The 20,777-nt window shown below is 42.0% G+C and overlaps 1 protein-coding gene across 1 annotated transcript; it reads right to left on the reverse strand.

The window, feature by feature from the left end:
• Positions 1–1,632: 1,632 nt before the first annotated feature.
• On the reverse strand, positions 1,633–19,687 carry ell2 (elongation factor for RNA polymerase II 2). The gene is made up of 12 exons (XM_030051585.1): positions 19,403–19,687; positions 16,534–16,581; positions 14,127–14,251; positions 13,828–13,991; positions 10,923–11,182; positions 10,311–10,435; positions 9,744–9,816; positions 8,919–9,612; positions 8,100–8,172; positions 6,866–7,037; positions 5,089–5,133; positions 1,633–4,753 (listed from the first exon to the last, which is right to left on the reverse strand). Exons 1-12 carry the CDS (start codon positions 19,661–19,663, stop codon positions 4,637–4,639), a joined length of 2,157 nt encoding a protein of 718 aa, XP_029907445.1. The 5' UTR covers positions 19,664–19,687; the 3' UTR covers positions 1,633–4,636.
• Positions 19,688–20,777: the final 1,090 nt, after the last annotated feature.

A 20,777-nucleotide genomic window follows, 5' to 3' on the forward strand; every position in this document is an offset into this window, starting at 1 on the left:
GCTTTACGGATTGTTCCGGGGACATGTCACTCAATTAGTGGATGGCCAGGCATCTTAGGTCATGGTGATGAAACTTAAAACTTGTTTTTGCCTACAGGATATTACTGACCTTTATCTAGTTGGCAGGTTAAATTACGCTGTGCCTTCACGGGTTTGTATGGCTGCAAATTTATTAGGCAAAAGGTTATGATTAATTCATGGATGGCAGTGTGCTGCAAGTTGCATACCAAATCTTGTTGTACAACGACAATGAAGCTACTCTATTCTACAATTACATCTGTTGTTCAGTTGAAAAATGACACATTTCCCGGGTTAATTGTGTTGCCACAAAGGGCAGTATTTTATGAAAGTCATGCTGACATTTTCCATTTGTCCATTTAAACCAGTTTCACCAGTTCTTCTCACCCACACAAAACTGCATGGAACCTGGAGGAATAAACTCCTTGCAGCTGTCCAAACAGCCACCTTTTCCTTGTTCACTCCAGTGCAGGGAAAGCTTTGGATGGAGTCCATGGGTCGAATTTCCCAGGGAGCTAATTTCTCTCTGTAAACTTTATCAGACCAGGACCTTTCTTTTATGTACAGCAGTGGCTCTGAAAGTCAGGTAATTTGTATATTTGGAAAAAAGACTAAAATGATAAAAAGCATATGCCATAATCCCATAATATAGGCATACATGCCATAGAAGATTGGGCCAACTTTCAAACTTAAACTCCTTAATTTTATATCCCACTTTAACAGTGAAGTCAATAACATAAAATGAAAGTCGAAGTGAAGGGCAGGGGTAATGTTCTGCGCCTGGCTGGACCCAGCAGGAGAACAAAACATGTACCATGAATCTCCAGTTTATCAGTTTATCATGCAGAATTTTCCTAAATTTATTTCATGACTGGATAAACAAATGTACTGGTTGAACTGAAAGTGAACTGACCCCAACCCTGGCCTGGATTTGACAAGCTGTCTCTTCCCTGCCTTTGGGGTTGCATCGCAGGACTTTGCCTTTATCAAAGCATTTCTTTACATATAAAAAGACCAAAACCTGTTGGAGCAATGCGACCGTTTGAACTGTCATTTTGAGCTGTCCTGCTGGCCTGCACATCTTCTTCACATACTTGTTGAGTGCTGTTAATCTCATCGTAGGTGGCACAGAAAACTTAAAAAGGGTTACTCGTCAAAACGTCAAGGGTAGTCAAGTGGCATTACTGTTACCTTGGTATCAGTTTTAAAATCCAGATTTTTAAAATCACTTAAATCAGTGAAACTAGTATTTAGCATTTTGTCAAAATTTAAGCATAGCAATATCCTACGGGTGAGATTTACTCTCTGTTCAAGCAAATGAGGGCACCCGCTGTGGTCCTATCCTGATTTGAAAATCATGCCTTCAAGTCATACTGCAACTTCTGGGACAGCTGAGATACAAGATCACATCTGCTGTTCATCTATTATTGACACCCAGAGGAAACAAATGTAACACACCTAATTTCTTGTTTGAAATTTCAACTATTCCAGGTGGATGGCAGCAAAATAATAAAAAGGAAAAGAATTAAGAAAACAAGGCCACGGTTTTGCATGTAGAACTAAGATGACTTTTATTGAAATGATTTGTACATTATCAGGTGGGCAGGCTCAGAATTCACTCAAAATTCACTTAATTTTCAGTGGTCTCTTATCAAAACATTTGCAAAGCATTTTTTTTTTTTAAACCTTTGTTTGCAATTTTCTCATTAAGACTCTTCAGTTGCTCAAAACCCTTTCCTGCCTCCTCCCACTGTGATGAGTCACTTGCAGCCCTGCCATGTTGCTAAGACCCCCTTTAAGTAAATCTGCTATGAACCAGTGTCTCTGCTAACACTGCTGAGATCAGCGCTAGCAAGCCCTGCAGGGTCGCGGCGGGGACAGCCATCCCTTGAGCTGCCATATGAGAGCGATTAACGATTAGCATGTGCTTCATGCTTCCCCAGGGGGTTGGTAGGAAGAAGGGCTTAGCAGCACTAACGCTACATTGGTGCCCAGTTTTTGAAAAGTGGGAGGCTGGGAGGAGGAGGCGAGTGATGCACAAAACCTTGGGATCTGTGTGTAAAGCCCCGGCCTCCTGCATGCATTTGGCTGGTGTGCTAGCCCTTTATGACTCAAGTTCTGGGAAACGACTGTTGCAATGGAGGGCAGGAAAAATAAACCAAAACAGTGACCCTATATATCCGCAGTTGAGAAAGTGTAAACTTACACTGGGGGAGTGCAGCCTAAACTCTTGTGGATATTTTCTTCTCGTGTTTGATTCTCATGTTGTGACACCTCCGAGACACCAGTGCTGGCAGCATGTCCAGAATTAACTTTGAGAGATTTTCATTTTCTGATAATGCAGGGGCTTCTCACTGGCTGAAATTAGTAATCTGTGATGAGGAGAATCTGTATTCATGCTTGTTTGGTTCTGACAACCCACCACAACAACCAGTCCACTGCAGAGACTGGCTATTTGACAGAATGACAACCAAATGAAAGGTTGAAAACAGCTGGATAATCTTGATTCCATCTCCTTAAGAAAAAAAAAAGGTGCCCCATTTAAAATCAGATACAGGACATTTACCTTTAACATGTCCAAGTCTATGTGGATATGTATGACACCAAATTGCTGAGAAAGGGTCACTGCAACAATGGAGCCTAAACACACTTCACTTTTTGATCTTTCTAAGGAGAAAGGGAAGAAGTTCTTCTCAGTTTCTGACGCAGCAGTACTGAACTTATTTTTGAGGGACGGGAGCACATATCCCAGTATCAGTGTCTGGTGTCTCCCAAGAATTAAGACCAATCACAATTTTTTTTTAACCCATGAATGCAAAACCGGAAAAGTATTTTAATTTTTGGCAAACATTCTAACACAGGTTTGTAAACATAATTTTTCCCTTGTTGAAATAAAGACTCAAAAATATATTCTTGTTTTTTTTCATAGAACCCATTCATCCATCCATCAAACTAAATCAGCATTAATGTTGGAAAACAATGTCATTCTGAATTCCTCGGCTGCTCTGCCACCAAGGCAGAACTCAAACTTAGAATTAAATACATTTATCATGGTAATACAGATTTGTCCTCTGGTGAATGATATATATTCTGCTTCTTGTCAAAACAGAAAAAAAAGACTGTTTGCCATTGGATAAAGCTGAAGAGATGGGTGCAGTCCTTTCCAGAGTTTAGAGATGAGCCACTCTGAAAAAAACCAAAAGACCCTCCTACTCCCCTCAATTAAGAACAGGTTCTGTTACTCCAGCCAGGTTGATCCTGAGTGCTCTGGCTGGTCAAACAAACACTAGCAGCTTTTTTTTCTTTTTCATTTTCTCACTTTTTTTTTTCCACGTTTGTGTTTTTTTTTTTTTTTCGTCTTTTCACCTGTCACTCCTTTTAACGCGCAATCATGCAAATACACACACACACACACACACACACACACATACACTTTGTAACACTCGGACACCACCCAGACTTAACACTTCGTTCCTTCCTCCACCCTTCAGACACAGACACACAGACACACACACACACACGCACGCACGCACGCACGCACAAACAAACAGCCTGTTGTCAGGCAGCGGTAGTTCCTCCGTGTGGCCTCGGGGACCCTAAGGGTCTGCCCAACTCGACATTCGAGTGTAAACTCCTTAAGGCACCCATAATGCACCATGAACATTAAACACTGGTGGTGCTGGGAATACTGCCCCCTACTGACAGGGGAACATACTCCTTTAGTTACCCCACCCTCACCAACCCACATGGCCATTACAACTAAAATTACAATCCATGCACACATACTGTTTTTGTGTCTCAATCAGCTCAAGTGACAATTTCTGCTGGTCTCATTTCCTTCCTTTTCGGATTATAACTCAGCACAGCAGACAGCAAAGTGTTGGAGCAAAGTTATCCAGTACAGTTTTGTAGTGAGAAAGAAAGGGGAGGAAATGAGGCCGGAGAGCCATCATAGCCAACTGAGATGACATATGGATCTTGCGTGCAAAATGGCTTCAGAGAGTCAAACACATAAGGCCCATGGTAATTTTTTGCATTGTTTTTGACAAAAAGTTAAACTTTTCTTTTTTAAACAATAAATCATCTGCGGACTCTTCCTTTGTACTATGAGTCCCAAAATAAATAGATCTCCCTCTTTTTTCTTTTTACTTAAATACATGTTAATATTTTCTCTGCTGCTCAAAAATACCTCATTTTTTTGTTCTTTTTTTGTCTTGAGATAAAGTCCTTCAACAGATTAGAAGAGTTAAGTTTTTCCCCAAACCCCTTCACACATGCAGGTAGCTCCTTCCACTGGTCCAGTGGTGTGGAATTCCAGAGGAGCTTTGGGTAAAACCATTGAGGAAAAAAGGGGGTGGGGGATAAAGTTAAAGTAAGAATTTCGAGACTTCAGGCAACAACGGAGCCTGTGGAATCAAAAAGGTAGGAAAGAAGGAAGGAATGAAGAAGGGCAAAGGGAAAGGGGAAGGAAGGAAAAAGGAAGGTTGCAGTGGAGGCAGTAACAGAGGGGGTACAAATAAATAAGAGCCAGTTGGATACCCCCTCCTGGTTCGACACTCCGCTCTCAATACTGATTCATAAAGATGTACGGGGAGGCCTGGCAGGCTGTGCTGTGCTCTTAGCACCAGGCCTGGGCCTTGCGCTGGTCAAAGTCAGCTATCAGCCTCTTGATGTGGGCCAACTTGTTGTGCAGGTACTCGCAGCGCTGTTTCTCCTCGTGGTAGTTGGGACTATGCTGCAAAACACACACACATACAAACACAATATCAGACTCCCCGTGTCACCCAAACAGCAACCCCTGCTGTGTTTGACTGCTGTGTTAATTTCGTCAATGAAGACAATGACGAAAAATGTTCGTCAATGACCTTTTTTTCCCCCCATGACTAAGACGTGACGAGACAAGCTAAAAATAGATCATAGGTGTTTAACAGAAGCCCTGCATAACTGCACATGGGATTCAGAATGTCCATTCCACGCAACTGAATTTAGATTTTTACCAGCTCATTAATTATATAAGTACATATAATTAAATTGTCTCTATCCCAAACAGACAAAAATCTATATACTCACTTGTTTTATCTTCTTGTATTCTTTCAGGACTTCTTCATGTACCTTCTGTAAAAGAGAAATGAAGAGTTACTGTGATGAATGCAATTAAATTCAGAAAATAATGCACCCTGACTTCACTATCATGTATAATAGGAGAGAGTATTAAGTGAATTTATTTATGCACACATTATTCTACATTCTGGTCATGCAGACATACAATTTTTTAAAATACTGAATATGGGGAAAAAACCTTCAGTGTAGAGACACAGAAACAAATGGACCGCCCCCTCTAGTTTTTATGATTTCTATGCCACAAAATGGCAGCACCTCTGAAATAGTGTGATGATTTTGGTCCACTGTAGATTAAGACCAAGGTTTTACAAATACCTAGATTCTAACTGTGCCAGATTGCATATTCTGTCTCAGATTTTAAAAAATACCTTACAAAAGGACCACCAGTGATTTTGCATTTTTAGCATAATATCTACAATATGTGTTTCCTTTTTTGCATTTCTGCTAATCTTTTCCCAAAGTAGGCAGTCATATTTTACAACTTATATCATTGTTCCTACTTCTTATCTAGCCACTGATTTCCATTACGGCTAACAAAGTTAACACGTCTTTTAAGAACCCATGAAACAGACTCTTGCTCTCTTGATTTTATGTATTTCCTGTTGAAACACGATGTTTGGACGGGACATAGTGCAGAGAAGGATCATCCAGAAGTGCAAACCAATAAGATATAAGTTTGGAAGAGAAAGACACATTTCATTTGAAGAGATAGCAGGATGAGAGAGGATGTTGAAATTTGTGGATGTTTTAGGCTACTGATTGAAATTTTAATGAACACCCACTAGTGCAAGATGATGTCACTATTTAAGATACTGTTTTACAGGACGTAGAGGTCATGTGAGGTCATTTCATGTGGACTTTAATTAAAAGGACCTAAACACGTTAAAAAAAAAAGAATGCAAATCAATGCAATGTTGAATTTTGACCCTTACCTCCATGCACTGTCTGTCTGTCAGTGTACAACCAGTTTAAAATACCAGCTGAATGACTACCATATTTTCAGTGCTTCAAATAGTTGTAATTTTAGTCATATTTGCAGCAGTGCTGTCAACACTGATGGGACTGTTGGCCCATCAGTGTTGTTGAAAACAATGGGCTGAAAAACATCAGATTACATCCAGGAATCCATCATGTACACCCAGTTGAAGAGCAGCAATTGTTTGCAAAACATCATTATACAACAGTAAAAGGGTAAGCAACCAAGTAATTTTATGCATTTTAAATGTGATTAATCATGATTAATACATGACTACCTTGTGATTAACCTGATTAAAAAAGCCCTAGATTCCTTAAATTCCACTACAATAAGAAAATTTGCTTCACACCAGTATAATATCATTGTAATAAAATTGTCCACATTAGTTTTTCTAAAGGTTGCAGCACTGTTGTGTTTTGATGAATTGAAATTGGGTGCAGTGACGGTAAAATTGATATCCCTGATTATGTTGTGAAATCGTAGAACCACACATGATTGTAAAACTGCTGCAATGTATAATGTAGTAAATGGGCCAAACATTCAAAATCACTGCTGTGGTCCTTTAAATGCCTAACTGGCATCAAATGTGGCTTTAGAGAGGCAACTGGCACACGGTTGTCATCTTTAAGACTTTGCCAACATTAGATACTGGCCTTCAATCAATTATCATAACTAAACATGACAATACATGCACCTCAGATGAGCACAGAAGCAACAGATTTATATTCAAACAAGCTTTGTAGGTCTGACCTGGTACTCTTTAGTGCCGCGTGTCAATTTCCGACACCGGGCATCCAGCTGGGTAAAGCGGCGTGTGATGGTTTCCACACGGGCGTGCAGGAGGCGGTACTCATCGTACTCTGCATTGAAGTCATCCTTGTAGCTCTGCCGCTGGTCCATGGATACCAACGGAGTGTACTTCCTGTAAACAGAGGAAACCATCACAAAAGGTATTTCTGAGTGTTACGGATGAAAAAAAAAAAAAAGTTTCCACCGTGGAACTCCAGTACAGTTCCATTACTTTCTATGACTAATTTTTCTGACGTTCTTAAGGTGTTCTCTGGTTTCCACAACCGTTGGCAATCAGAATCAGAAATACTTTATTGATCCCCCAGGGGAAATTGCGTCTGTTGCAGCTGCATAAGTGAAATTTTAAGAAACAGAAATCCGAAATATAAAAATATGTAAATTAGAAATTTGTATAAAAGTATGTGCATTTCATATCAATGTGCATTAATCCAACTTGTGCATGAATCCTGGTTGTAAAAAAGTATGTGCATTATGTATAATTACGCACATAAAGCCTTGAAAATAAATGCAGAATAAGAAATTGAGCTTAAGAAAAAAGCAAACCTATATACACCATATATACATAGGGGTATTGCACTATTGAATTACTGTAATAAGTCTTACAGGTATTAATCAAAACAACAAAATTAAATTGAAGAACAAATAACATCTGAAAACTATCATCTGTTATGCAATGACAACATGAAACAAATCCATTGCGGTACATTGTATATTCCTGTTAAGTTACCAATCTGTAAAATTACCCAAGATTCAATGACTTCCTCAAAGAGTTTCGGAAATTCCCCAACATTCCCTGTCTGCAACAGATTTATTGACAATCCTCTCTGTGAGAGAAGCCTCATCTGGAATAGATAACATGTTCTCTGCACTCATTCAGGATGAACTGAAAGGTAAAACCAACCCCATGTCAGCACTGTTGCTCACATACGCTTGAAGAATACCAGACTACGTACAACTTAAACACAGATGTGTTTATCATTCCATTTTGTGTGTTCCAGTTCTCCTGCTTTTGTTGGACCTCAAGATCCAATGTCATTCATGCTACCTAAGTGTAATCATTTTTCTCTAAATATCATAAAAATTAAAAGGTAAGTAGCTGAGGGCCACACTTCAAGACAAAAAAAGGTCACACTGTGGGAATGTGGATCCTTGAAAAGGTATTAGTGTAACTCACACTACATAGTCTGGCATCTCAGCAGTGGAAGAGAAGTCTGTGGAGTGGACTGGCTTCTCTTTGTCTGAAGAGTCTAAGAACAGAGACAAACAGGTCAGTGTTAAAACATAGATGCTACACTTTTTTTTCCATATTTTATTTTCTGTTTATTCCTCTAGATCACTAAATACCCTGGTGTGTTTAAACGAACCAATTGTCAAAACATGGAATAAAAAAATCCACCCCTCAGCATAAAATTCTGTCTTTTTTTTGTCAACAGTAAGAAAGAGACTCTGGGCAGCACATAAGAATTCTGCCTCCCCAGATACACTTCACAGAAAAAGATGAGAAAGAGTGGGAGGCACAAAATGTAGACTAGGAGCAAGCAGTGCACTGCAAACTACATGCATAAGATTTACAAAATTAAGTCAGCCAGAAGTAAAGACCGCAGAGTTAAGTGGTGCACGATTCAGTGCCTCAACAAGTCTAGGCACAATCCAAGGCATCAATATAATAAAAGATCAAACTGTAAGTGGCTGGCTGGGCTGTAGAACGAGACACTGCTGACATACACACTGACACATGCTAATCTAGATTTTAATGTCTGAGAGATAAATTGGCTGGAAACCTGGCATGGCTGAGGCCTGTCTGTCACAATGCAGACATGCCAGTGCTGTCTGAGTCAGTGAATCCACAACATTTGAATTACCCTGACAGCCGTGCAACAACTGAAAACATGACATGAATCCGAATGTTTGATCGGGTGGTGTTTGGTAGGACATTTAACTAATGAAATAGTTGTCTGAACTGCAAAGATAATAGAGAGAAAAGAGCACACACCTTGGTCTTTTTGGGGAGTCTTAGTGATAACCTCTTTCTCCTTTTCCTCAGCACTGTGCCTCTTTCTGGGTCTATGACTCTCCTCAGCCTGGTCTGCTACACTAGGAGGGCTACAGCTGCTTTTGTCCCTCCGTTTCTCCTTCTCCCTCTCCCGGTCCTTCTCTTTGTGCTTCTTGGACTTCTTCTTGGACTTTTTGCTAATATTATTGGACGAGGGAGGGCTGCTGAGGACAGTGGAGGTAACTGTGAGGGAGGTGTGAGGAGGGGGGCTGGGGGAGGTGCGTGGTCTGGGGATTGGCGCAGGGGGCCGGTAACGATCCTGTGAGGTTCGATTGGATGAGGGGGGGCTGCGGGTGGGGCTGGGCGAAGGGTCCCTGCAGGAGGAGCTCTGGTCCAGGGGCAGGTCCTGGGTACCACGGCCCTCAGGGGTGCTGGGCGAGTTGGAGTTGGAGGCTGGGCTGGGCTGCTGGTGAGAGGGGGCAGGAGGGTGGGAGGAAATGGGGAGGTGAGAGGGAGGGGCCGAGGTGACGCTGGAGGGTAGTAGTGAGCACTTAGAGCTGTGGCTGCCCTCATCTTCTCGGCGGTCAGAGGATGATGAGGATGAGGATGCAGCTGACCCTCGACTGCTGAGATGGGAGATGCGGGCCTTCTTGGGTGCCAGAGGATCAATGAAGTCAAACTCTGCTTGGCGCTTCTGTAAGAGCACAATGACAATTTAGAAGAACAACTACTTACTTTACTATGTAGAGGTGTGTGTGTGTGTGTGTGTGTGTGTGTGTGTGTGTGTGTGTGTGTGTGTGAGTGTGTGTGTGAGTGTGTAGTTACCTGTGGGGATGTGGAGACGTTATCTTTAAGAGAACTGCTTGATGAAAGTGCCTCAGTAGGAAGACCCAATTTGCTGTAAGACAAAGGAAACGATGGTGGTGTTGGGAAATGGGAGTTGGAGAACAGAAAGGAAATGTCACGGCTCAGTGCTTTACTATTATTTCACTAGGACATCCTAAACAAAATTATTATATTAACATTAATCCATTAGGTCAACTACCAGGTTCACTTCAACATACTTAGATGTCAGTTCTGAATTTGGAGTCTTTCATTTGTCTCATTATCCACTGAGATAAGTATAATCTAAATTGGGTCTTGCACAGAAACTATAATGAAAATAAATGAATATGAGGCTCAAAGCTGTGCACCAAATTTCTTGGTGATGCCAGAGAAACATGTACTCTTTCACATGCATGGCAATAAAGTAAACAAGTCAAGAAAAAGTATGGACATCAGCTCCTATTAGTCCATTCCATTAAAAAATACATGTCCCTGCTCAATTAGTTCAAGTGATTATGTCCTCAAGCCTAGAATGTCATTCTGGAGTCAAAAGAGCCTTTTCTGTACCGTGCCAGGATCCTGTCAACCTGGGCCTTCTCATCTTCAGAGTAGCCAGGCCAGTCCCTCTGGACCTCACGGTAAATGAAGTCCTTCAGTGAGTAGGAGTTGTCTTTGGGATTCAGATTTGCCACCTGTTTAATGTGTGGACACAGACGGACACAGGCAGATGCACACAACTGTAAGGCTGAACTCTCAGTAAGCGTTGTACAACATGTATAGAAACTAACCATTTCCTGTGCTGTCTAAACATCTGTGCATGTAAATGTATGTTTTAAGACTCAGTGGCTAATTTCTTGCGAGTTCTGGTGAATGAAGTCTTCATGCTGGGAAGAAGCATCTTTCTGATTTGCATACTATGCTCCAATGTTTGAGAAGAACGAGGAGCATAACAGACAATTCAGTAAAAACACACAACTGTCAGTGAGTGACACATGCTGAAAGTAAATATCAGCTTTTGTCAATACAAATCATTGGTTGTCTTACTCATTATTGACAAAGAACGGTTATGCATAACAACAGCCCTAAAGAAGATGACTCCTTCTCTACAAACTGTAACGACCCTTCACAATGACCATGCACATAACTAGATTTGCAGGCAACACCTTCTTCACCCTTTACCTGCTGCAGGGTGGTACCAAGAGAGCTGCGGTCCTTCTGGCTGATCCCATCCCGCTGTAACCTGGCCAGCACCTCAAGCTTTTTGTAAGACCTAAGTGCCAGCAGGTGGATGACACGGTCCCGGTATGGCCGCTGGGACACAGGGTTGTTGGCAAGGCACTTGCGGATGGTGTTGGCTGGGTTGATGGGTGTGGATCGCTTGCGCTCCGGGACCACCTCTGGGGCTGATGGCGCTGGCTTCCGGACCTGCACTTGCTTTCCTAAAAGCAGAGGAGAGAACACATCAAGTCATCCATACCTCTTTTGCATTGCAGTGTGAGGTTATAACATATCCATCACAATGACACTGAGCTAAAATACAACTACAATATGACACTGAACAATGTGACTCAAACAGCGGCCATTCACTCAACCCTACTACTGCTCAACAACTTATGCACACATCTTCCACCCCCCTCTGACACCTGTCTCATACATGCCAACTTCACCATGCACTCCCAAAAAAGATAAATGGACCTCCCAAAATATACCTGGAGTCCCTGGCACCATCCTGCCTTGCAGAAAAATGTTCTTTCTTAAGAAGCTCATACTAGCCATTACCACTGCCTGGTCACAAGCAGGGCAGCACCCAAACCCACTGTGTGCTTGAAGAGCCCTTTAAACAATAGAGTACATCAGCAAGGAATACTTATTTCTAACAGAGGTGCTAAACCATCCTCTTCATAGCAGACAGAGAAGTACTTTCATGACCTGAGAAAGCTGCTAAACAAATCACACCCAATCTCCACTGGACCTTAGGAGCCAGGCCGACAAGGCAAAAGGGGGCAAACTTATGACAAGTTACTCATATTTCAATTTAACAAATAAAAGACACTGAATACAATAAAAGACTTGGTTTCCCAACAGTGATGACTGCCTGACAGACAACCACAACAGCAAAAGAAAAATGAATCATTCAAGTAATAATTTCCGTACAGAAAAACAGCAACAAATCTGCATGAACTGCAGGGCAATTGTCTGCAATGCATCAACTAGTTTGGAGAACCTGATTTATATGAAGAGTCAAGATCAAGAGTCAAGTCAAGTACCCAAGACACTTCTGCTCTGTGTTGCTAAACCATGTGCTTAGTCAGGATGCCTTGACATTTCCCCATACTGCTACCTAGTCATTATGAAATTCTAAAGCTCTTTAAGAGATTAAGGTTAGAGAGAGAGGGAGAAACTTGCCGCTCTACTTGGCTAAAAGCTGAGAGGCTAAGAGCAATAAAAGGGGGTGGAGGTGCACACAGTTTTCGTTGTCTCACAGGCCGATGACAGAGGCGATGCTGCAGGTGAATAACTTGTGTCAGCTGGTAGTGAGCTTTCTCCTTAAGGAAGATAGCCAAGTGACTTCTCATGCTAGACTTACACCATGGGTTAATCAAGGAAACCATAAGGCAATTTAATAGCCCATTTAAATCTCACGACAGTCACAGACTGATGTTGATTTGTATGTTTAAATCTGATACATTAAATGCCACTTTATTTTTAATGATGAGAGCTGAACAGGTTCCCATGAAAGACAAGTTACAGGCTGTCACCTAAAAATAACACCCTCTGAAAACAAGGAGAAGTTAAAGGCCCCTTTTGAACTGGCTAAAAGGTGCTCACTCTAAACCAGCAGCCACATGCCCCTGTCCCGCCTGTTTTCTCTGCTGCTCCTCTCGTTTCCCAGTTTCCATCTGGGCCGGTGTATGCAAATAGATCCCCAGGGCAAGAAAACAGACCTGAGGAAGTTTTAACCGACTTTTCAAGTTTCTGGAAAGAGCCTGACTTCTGAGCCAAAAGTGACACCTGATATTTGAGGGGCAAAAGAACAAACTACAGCCAATATGTACTACAATAATGCAGACGTGCATTTTTATTCCACTAAATAATTAACTAAGGCTACAAGAGTTTATTTTTCAACAGAATGTTTTGGCTGGTGTAGCCGAGACTTCAATGTAAATGTTTGTGATTTAGTCTTCATGTCTGTGCAGAGTGCAACAACCCCAAGTCAGGCTAATGTAGTTGCAAACACTGCAATGAGCAGAGATTTATACTGAAGTTGTGTAATCAACAATAAAAAAATACAAATTTGTTTGATTAGTAACATATTATTATAGAAAGTCATTGATTGTTAGATATACCACAGGTAAGTGAAATTTTGGCATCAAACGTCTTGGATGATTTAGAGTCAGACAGTGAAGTCTCTCCGCCGAAAATTTAAATCTATTGTTGTACCATGGGAGAAATTGGTATCAATGACCTCAGAGCCAAATTTGACATTGGACATTACAGCAATAGAAACTATTACACAGCACAATCCTTGCTCTCTCCGTGCTGAGTTAGGTAAGACATGTGGGAGAGGCCGTGAGAGAGCAAAAGGCCAAATTAGATTATCCAAGATTACTTTTACTTTTCTGCCTGCATGACCCCAATCCAGGCACGGCGTGGCGCAGTGGACAGTGGACTGGTCCGCGTGTGTTTGTGTACACCATGTGTAAGAGGGCGGAGGGAGAGCAAGTCTTGATTGTTTATAAGCAGTATGTGCTAAATAGGTGCAGTACTCCCTGGAGGGAGTGTAAGACTTCAGCCCTTTCTGTGGCATTTTGGCAGGCTATGTCAATAAAACAGAAATAGCTTCATCTGCCTCCTTTGGCCCTTATCAGCCAGAGCACTAATCTGTAAAAGACTTAAATGGCAAAAGATCTTAAGTCAGTGACAGTATGTTCAGCTACAGTCCCTTAAAAGACAAAAAAAAGGGACTGAAAAGGGGAGGTGTTGAGGTAAAGCCATGTTGGTGTGCTGGCGTCTGACAGTGGGAGCTGCAAGTCAGAGCCTGAATGGTTTTAAAGATCAAGTGAGAAATTTAAGAGGGCTGTACCTCTATACTGGCCCCCAGGCTTGATGACTTTGGTCCCACGTTCACGTGTGTCCTCCACAGCCTGGGTCATGCGCTCCCGGGTCACCTGGTAGGAGTCATTGGTGGCGCATACTGTGACCTTGTTCTGTACCGTCCCCAGTGATGCCAGGTGTGAGGCTCCCGAGCTACACACAAACAGGAGTTGGCAAAAAAAGAGAGGTGTTACGTTCTGAGCAAACTGTCTGGCAAGGGAGAAACACAAGACTGCTTAACAGGTTATTCAACTAATCAGGGATGCCATCAATCAACCCACACGTTACCTTGTGGCATACTGCTGGATACACTCAAAGCTTCCCTGAGGGTTGTCCTTGCCCACGTTAGACAAGTAAAAGTCAAAATTGTGGAAGGTGTCTGCGGAAGAATCGGTCCTGGGAATTTTAATGCGCTGTAAAGGTTCACAAAAACATGGACAAGAAATAATAAATCAATGACGTCATTAAATTTGTCACAATCTATCCATTTATCCTAGAAAGTGCATGAGGCGGCGAATGAGGCTAAGGCGGGCTGTGGTAGAGATTTATTTAATTTCCGAATAGAGGGCAGTTATATGCTAAACAAAACCATCTGTGAAAACACCATCCAACTAGGCCTCCGTTCTCATGGTCTAGTAAGCAGATCCCCTTACAGTTCAGTGTGTGTGTATGTACATACCTCTGGCAGAGTGTTCATCTGAGCTACAGGGTGAGATGTGAACAGCATGGGAGCTAGCATGACACAGGAGGATCTTTGAGGTCTGAACAGTGAAAGGGAGGCTGTATGCATGCATTTAAGGTGGTTTCTGTATCACGGACTAAGCTACAGAAAAGATGGCACAGCAGTATTTATAGACACTGGGAGAGTCTGTGTGTGAGCAATTTGCCAAATACATCAGATGAGAGCACAGAAAATACTACAACCCCTGAATGCATTGATTAATTCATTCATTCTATTAATTCAAATGGCCCGGCACTCAAATTGTATGCTATGTCAGCTGAAATACAACTTCCAAGGAAACAACGCAGTCACTACTGTGTGAAAATTTTTTCATCAACGAAAGAACAATGCTTTTTGAATACATAGGATGAAAACAGTGTTTAAAAGGCATAGTTAAATAGACCTTGTTTTTCATAGCGTGGAGTTTTCAAATTCTTTGATAACCCACTAAAATACTACACTTTTACCCCAAGCATGCAGGTTTTGCACTTTTTTCATGTTTACATTACAAGTGACATTGTCTAGACTGCATATATCCCCTCCAGGTTAACTGGTGTCACCATCTTCCAACCCGACTGAAACTCAGTGACATTCTACCCTGGCGGTCTCCCATTACAACTACACTATGAACACATGTCAGAGTCCAATCCAAAAAGAAGGTGACTGATTGGCAATTTATCACATTACCCACATCAAATGTCTGTATCATGATGCGTACAGAGATCGCAAATTAGCAGATGACCTGAGCCAATCAAAGCCGAAACAGATAATTACCCAGGAATGTTGCAGGGCTCAGAAAGCAAAACCGAAATGCTGTTTAGCTTGTTTACACTGATCTTAAGTCCTGGATGGTGAGGTGAGTAAGTGTTGACAATCAGTGTTTAATCCTTCATTCCTAATCTCGAATGTTTTCCACCTTGTTAGGTGGAATCGTTTCTAGCGCCAGAGAATTCAGTACCACTCAGGACCACAGTGACTATGAGAGTGAATCGGAGCTTATGCGTGATGTGCATAGCACAAAATGCTGGTTAAAAATATAAGCGATTACAAGTGTACCGACAGTATCGGATCGGCACCGGTAGAACATATGAGTGCTTGTCCATGGATCAACAAACGAAGCTATCCTGATACCAACTGCTTTAATGCAATTATCAAACTTCTCCAGTGGGAGGAACAATGTCTACACATTCAAAAATGCTGTGGTTTAAGAGGCAAACAGGGATAGCACACAATTTGTAAAAGTGCTGCATGATAAATACTACTGCATTTCATTGGGTGTGACCTCCTGCACTTCTGCACTGATCTTCATCTCTTAACACACTGTAAATAAGCTCTATTGGTAAGAAAGTGTCAATAACTTGTGTCTGAATAGAGCAAAGAAAGAAATTATATCCTCTGTACTCTGTTATTTGTCCTTAATTTGTTATTTGTCTTTTTATTTTTTTGACTTATTGTTTGCACTTTATTCATGGGACTGTGTTATAATAGCCATTTCTGTGTGGTGCTCCTTTCTGTGAATTCTGTAGAATTTGGATGAGCTAGTGCAATATCCAAATCGCAGCAGCTGCAGTTTTCTTTGATAAAGGTTAAAAGTGACAGTATACCATTATAAATAAAATATGGTTGAGCTACAGAGATGGCCTGGCCTACAAATCATATTCTCCAAATGTGAAAAAAAATGATGGTTTGGTGCAGACCCCAGAATCTATCTATCTATCTATCTATATATATATATATATATAAAATTTTACCATATCATGGAGCATTAATTGGCACACCTCTACTTAATATAAAAAAAAAACATCAAACACTAAAAACCTGTCATTCATTGATGTAAATTAAGCGGTTTAATCATATGCAGCTGATTATGAATCTAGAACAGAAACAGGTTTAACCTATCCCCTGCAAATTAATCATAATTTGGGATAAGATCCATCTTCCCACCCACTGCCCTGATGGGAAAGAAGTACTTACACCTTGGAGTCCCTTGAATTGTATCGTTGGCCGCAAAGAAGGTACATTCTGAAAGTGAAGGGAAAGACATTTCAACCACTTATCAACATGGTGGAAAAAACAGACTTATCAGGATAATCAAACTTGACTGAGAGGTCAACAAATAATGACTACAGAGAGGGCATTCAAGGCAATCCTGACCTAAAGCCTGCAGGACACATTACACCTATTAGACTCACATGGCAAAACTCAAACATGTGGCCGCAGACACAGCCGGGCCTTGCGTTTGAACATAAAAAGAGGCAGAATGGGTTAACAACTTTACCCATTTCTCCTTTTAAGTGGCTCAGAGGCACTCTCTTGGAGCATTAACTTTCAGAACATCTGAACGCGAGTGCTGGGACTTGTGCAGCATCAGAAAAAGGGTGGCTTTTTTGAGGAAGATATTTTTGAAGTTTCTGCTTGCTTTGTGCAGTGTTTGAAGGCCTGCGTTGGTGGCTACTTGAAACAGACTGGACAGCCGCAAACATGCAGTGGCTCTTCTGCTGCACTAAAGATTAGGATGGGCATGCTTAGGACTCCCTACTTCTGCACTCAGTAGAACCAGTTGGCCAGATGATAGGCCTCCACCGTCTCGTGTCAACCGGTTTACATGGAATGTGGAGTTTTATTAACAGCAGCCTTTTGCATTTCTGAAGCTCAAGAATGCTGTTTGAACTTGCTAATACTACTCAAAACAAGGCCAGGACAATCAAAACTGCAATTAATGTTTTTAGCACTATGAAGTGAATCTTATTTCACCACATTTAAAAAAAAATCTAGTTTGGTTAGCTAAATTATACTTCAGTTACTGATTTAAGTTTAAGGATCAAACCTAAGATACCCCCCCCACATACATACACACACCACCACCACCAACCCTTCCCCCAACATACACTTGCACACCAACCAGTCCACACACATAGTTCTGATCACATTTCACGTCACCAGAGACAAAGTTAGCCAGCTTCCACACTACAGTGACTAGTTCAGCCCCATACACATCACAGAGTGAGAGAGAAACAAAAAGCAGGCAGTTTTTGGCTGCTCAGTCAGCAAGAGATGGTAGGCTGCCGTTCAATGCAGCGTATGGACCAACATTACCACATCCAATAAGGCTGTAGCAGAGGCAGTCACAAAAGAATTCCTCCAACTTGGCGATGGCTAGCTATGCCATTTGTCAGATACAGTCAGGGGGAGCATGGAAACCATCTTCAAAAACAATCTCTCTCTGTCAGACTAAATCTACATTTCCAACATGAATTTCACTCAGGGAATTATCTGTATTTGGCTGCACAGGTTTGGCAACGACCAAGGGTAGTTTCATGTATGATTAACTTGGTGTATATATACAAACACGCCCCGTGAGCCATAAAAAGCTGTCACAGAGACCTCTGAACATTGCGGTCCCATGCTAGGCTACATCAACCCTGAGTGCAGACCAAGGCCTAGTGTGTATTATGTAACAGTGTTGTTGATGGCACAGTTAACCTGAGGTAGCTTGGCTTCTGGCCTCTGCACCTCAGCTTGCACAGGTCCTCTCAGCTTAGTCCACCTGTGCTGCACTTTCAGCAAGGTAATACTATTTGTGCAGCTCAAGATTAACTAGTTATATTTAATCTCCACAGGTATGCACCGAGCTATAAGCACACCCAGTCTCAAATGCTTCATAATGACTGCTCGTATTCAGCTCTGGGGAGAAACAAGAGATCTGCTGAGGTAGTTTGTTGAGCTCAAGAAAAAGAAGCATGAATACATTTATTACATGAATACACCCACAAACACGCACATACTTAGAGATATACATGCATTTATGCATCTAAATACAGGTTGTAGTAGGTATCAAATTTCACATACTTGTGGCCGCATCGTTGCACGCTGGGTTCCTCTGCTCATATTACCACAACTTAATGGGAATATGCGTTACAATTTTTTTTTTTTTTTTTTGCAATTTCACAGATGAGCCAGATAGGATCGCGTGAATACAAAGTGTGTTCACATCTAAATCCTTTAGGCCTTCAGTCATTCACTGAGTATGCATCCTTTAGCCGCAGTGTGGTAGTTTGATTGACTGAGATATTTCAAATGTCAGGACTATAAGGGAATCCAGCTGAGAATCAAATGTGGATTAGTTTCATCCCAGCCAGATGATATTGGTTTTCCTCATACATAACAAGCCAGCTGAAACTTGTGATAATAATCCAGCAAGTTGGCCATTCACCAGCATTATGAAACATTACCATCTCATAGTAAAGTTACCATTAGATTGTCATTCATTTCTTCAAAATTGTCAAACTGCCCCTGACGAAAATGCTACATCGTCAGTTCAGTTCACGTTTGTCCACGTCGTTATTTAACTGAAACACTCAAATTATCAAATTGGTGAAATGTGTTCGTCACAAATGTGCGAGTTACAAGATTATCCCGGTGACTACTTTAACCGTCGATATTAAGTTACTACTTTCCTTCTTTGGTCAAAGTAGTTTGGCGAGAAAAAAAAATGGACTTGGCTGGCCAGCACAGCAGAGGAGGCTCAGTGCTAACGCAGGCTAACCACAGCGTCTAAGTTTACCAACACATTTTTATAAGGTAATTAACATTTGACAGTTCGTAAAAGTTGGCCAGAACACGGTGTCGAAGCGGCACTGTCGGCTTCTGCGGATTCATTTCGTAGCACAATAATGATTTGGCCCAAAAAAGCTGGCTGGTCAGCAGAAACTTGCCTTGCCAACAACTTAGCTAGTAGCTTAGCTGTGCGTGGCAGTTTGCTTACCAGCTGAGACAAACCGTGTGTGAGCAGACACTCCTGATTTAACCTGGAGGAGAAAAAAAACCCAGTTGATTCACTCACCTTACAATTTTGGTAGCTCTCTATCGCTCTCAGTGCTGTCTCTGTCAATTTTACGTGCAAAACGGTGACTCTGTCTGCGCTCTGTCGGCCACAATTCAATCCATACCTCCCATCCTCGGAGAGCGCCGCCATCTTTACCAGCCCTCCACCATCGTCCCTCTGACGTTGAACATTTAGCAGCACAGACTCCCTACCGACCCTGCTGGGGAGGGACTGCTGCTGCTGCTGCTGGCTCACAGTGTGGGGGGTGGCTGTCTGCATTGCACTGGTCTTAACTTAGCCAGCCTGTCACTTGTTACTTCCAAACCAGACTTACAGCAACATGAAAACACCAGTGTACATCACAAAAGAGCACCTATAACAGTGTGCTCTCCATTTCTGCACCTAGTGTTTGCTCATCTTTGGTGTGTTTGCGAATTAATTAGTGCATTATGACCACACACCCACCTGAACCTATGGGCAATGATCTCAAAAAGATAGCACTGATAGAATATAGTGTACCAGCCTATGATTTTTCTCACTTTTGTCCAACCTAATAATATGTTTGTATGAGTATCTAAATATAATATTGTGAGGCCCTTTTCCTTGGCCTGCAATCATCTGTTGTGCTTTTTTTAAATGATGGGATATGATCAGACATCAGCCCAGTGGGCACAAGTCTAGTCTGTCCCCACTTGCTCTGCCACTATCTCCCAGCCTCAGTCCTCCTGACCTGGTGATTAGGCAGCGTGTTTTGGTGTGGCATAGCCTCAGGCAGGGTGTGGAAAAGCCTGTGTGAATCCAGCAGATTACTGCAGCTCTTCACCCCACCCATCCTCCTGACAAGTTAGCCACATTTGCACACAGACAGACACACACACAGAGAGACACACACGCACACACACAGCACATGGGCTATGTGGTCAAGTCAAAACAAACCAGGTCATATGCTGAGGAATTCCTACACGTTCACACACTGGAAAATTTATCTTCTCACCCTTTCTCAATGTAACACCCCACCCCCCCCAACATGCCAAAATGCACAAATGCACATGCACACACTCACAAGCACACAATGAATTCAGTGTACACACTAATACTTGTGCACAGTATAAAATTATAATGATCATGTCCCTCATCTTGCCATCAGTGAGGGGTACAATCCCCGCAGTGTTGGCCGTGTTTCCTCAGGCCACTGCATTTCCTCCATGTTGCACCTTCTCTTTGTTGACAGAAGGGCTTATTGTAATTGCTGAGTTTGTTTTATTTCAGATGTCCTGAGGGCTGTGTGATTTTCTACAGTTTACCTGCTGTGCACACAATTAAATAAATACCATGGGTTGAAGAAACTCATTGATTTCGCAGCTTTTGCGTTTGCAAAAGCCCCGAGGGTGTC

This window comes from Myripristis murdjan, chromosome 5, assembly GCF_902150065.1.
Source record: "Myripristis murdjan chromosome 5, fMyrMur1.1, whole genome shotgun sequence".
Lineage (NCBI taxonomy): Eukaryota > Metazoa > Chordata > Actinopteri > Holocentriformes > Holocentridae > Myripristis > Myripristis murdjan.

Coding starts and splice junctions, on each gene's coding strand:
- ell2 (XM_030051585.1), bottom strand. CDS start 19,663: ATGCAGACAGCCACCCCCCACACTGTGAGCCAGCAGCAGCAGCAGCAG. Junction 8,173..8,918: donor GACTCCCCAAAAAGACCAAG/GTGTGTGCTCTT, acceptor CTCTGTTCTTAG/ACTCTTCAGACAAAGAGAAG. Junction 5,134..6,865: donor GCGGCACTAAAGAGTACCAG/GTCAGACCTACA, acceptor TCTCTTTTACAG/AAGGTACATGAAGAAGTCCT.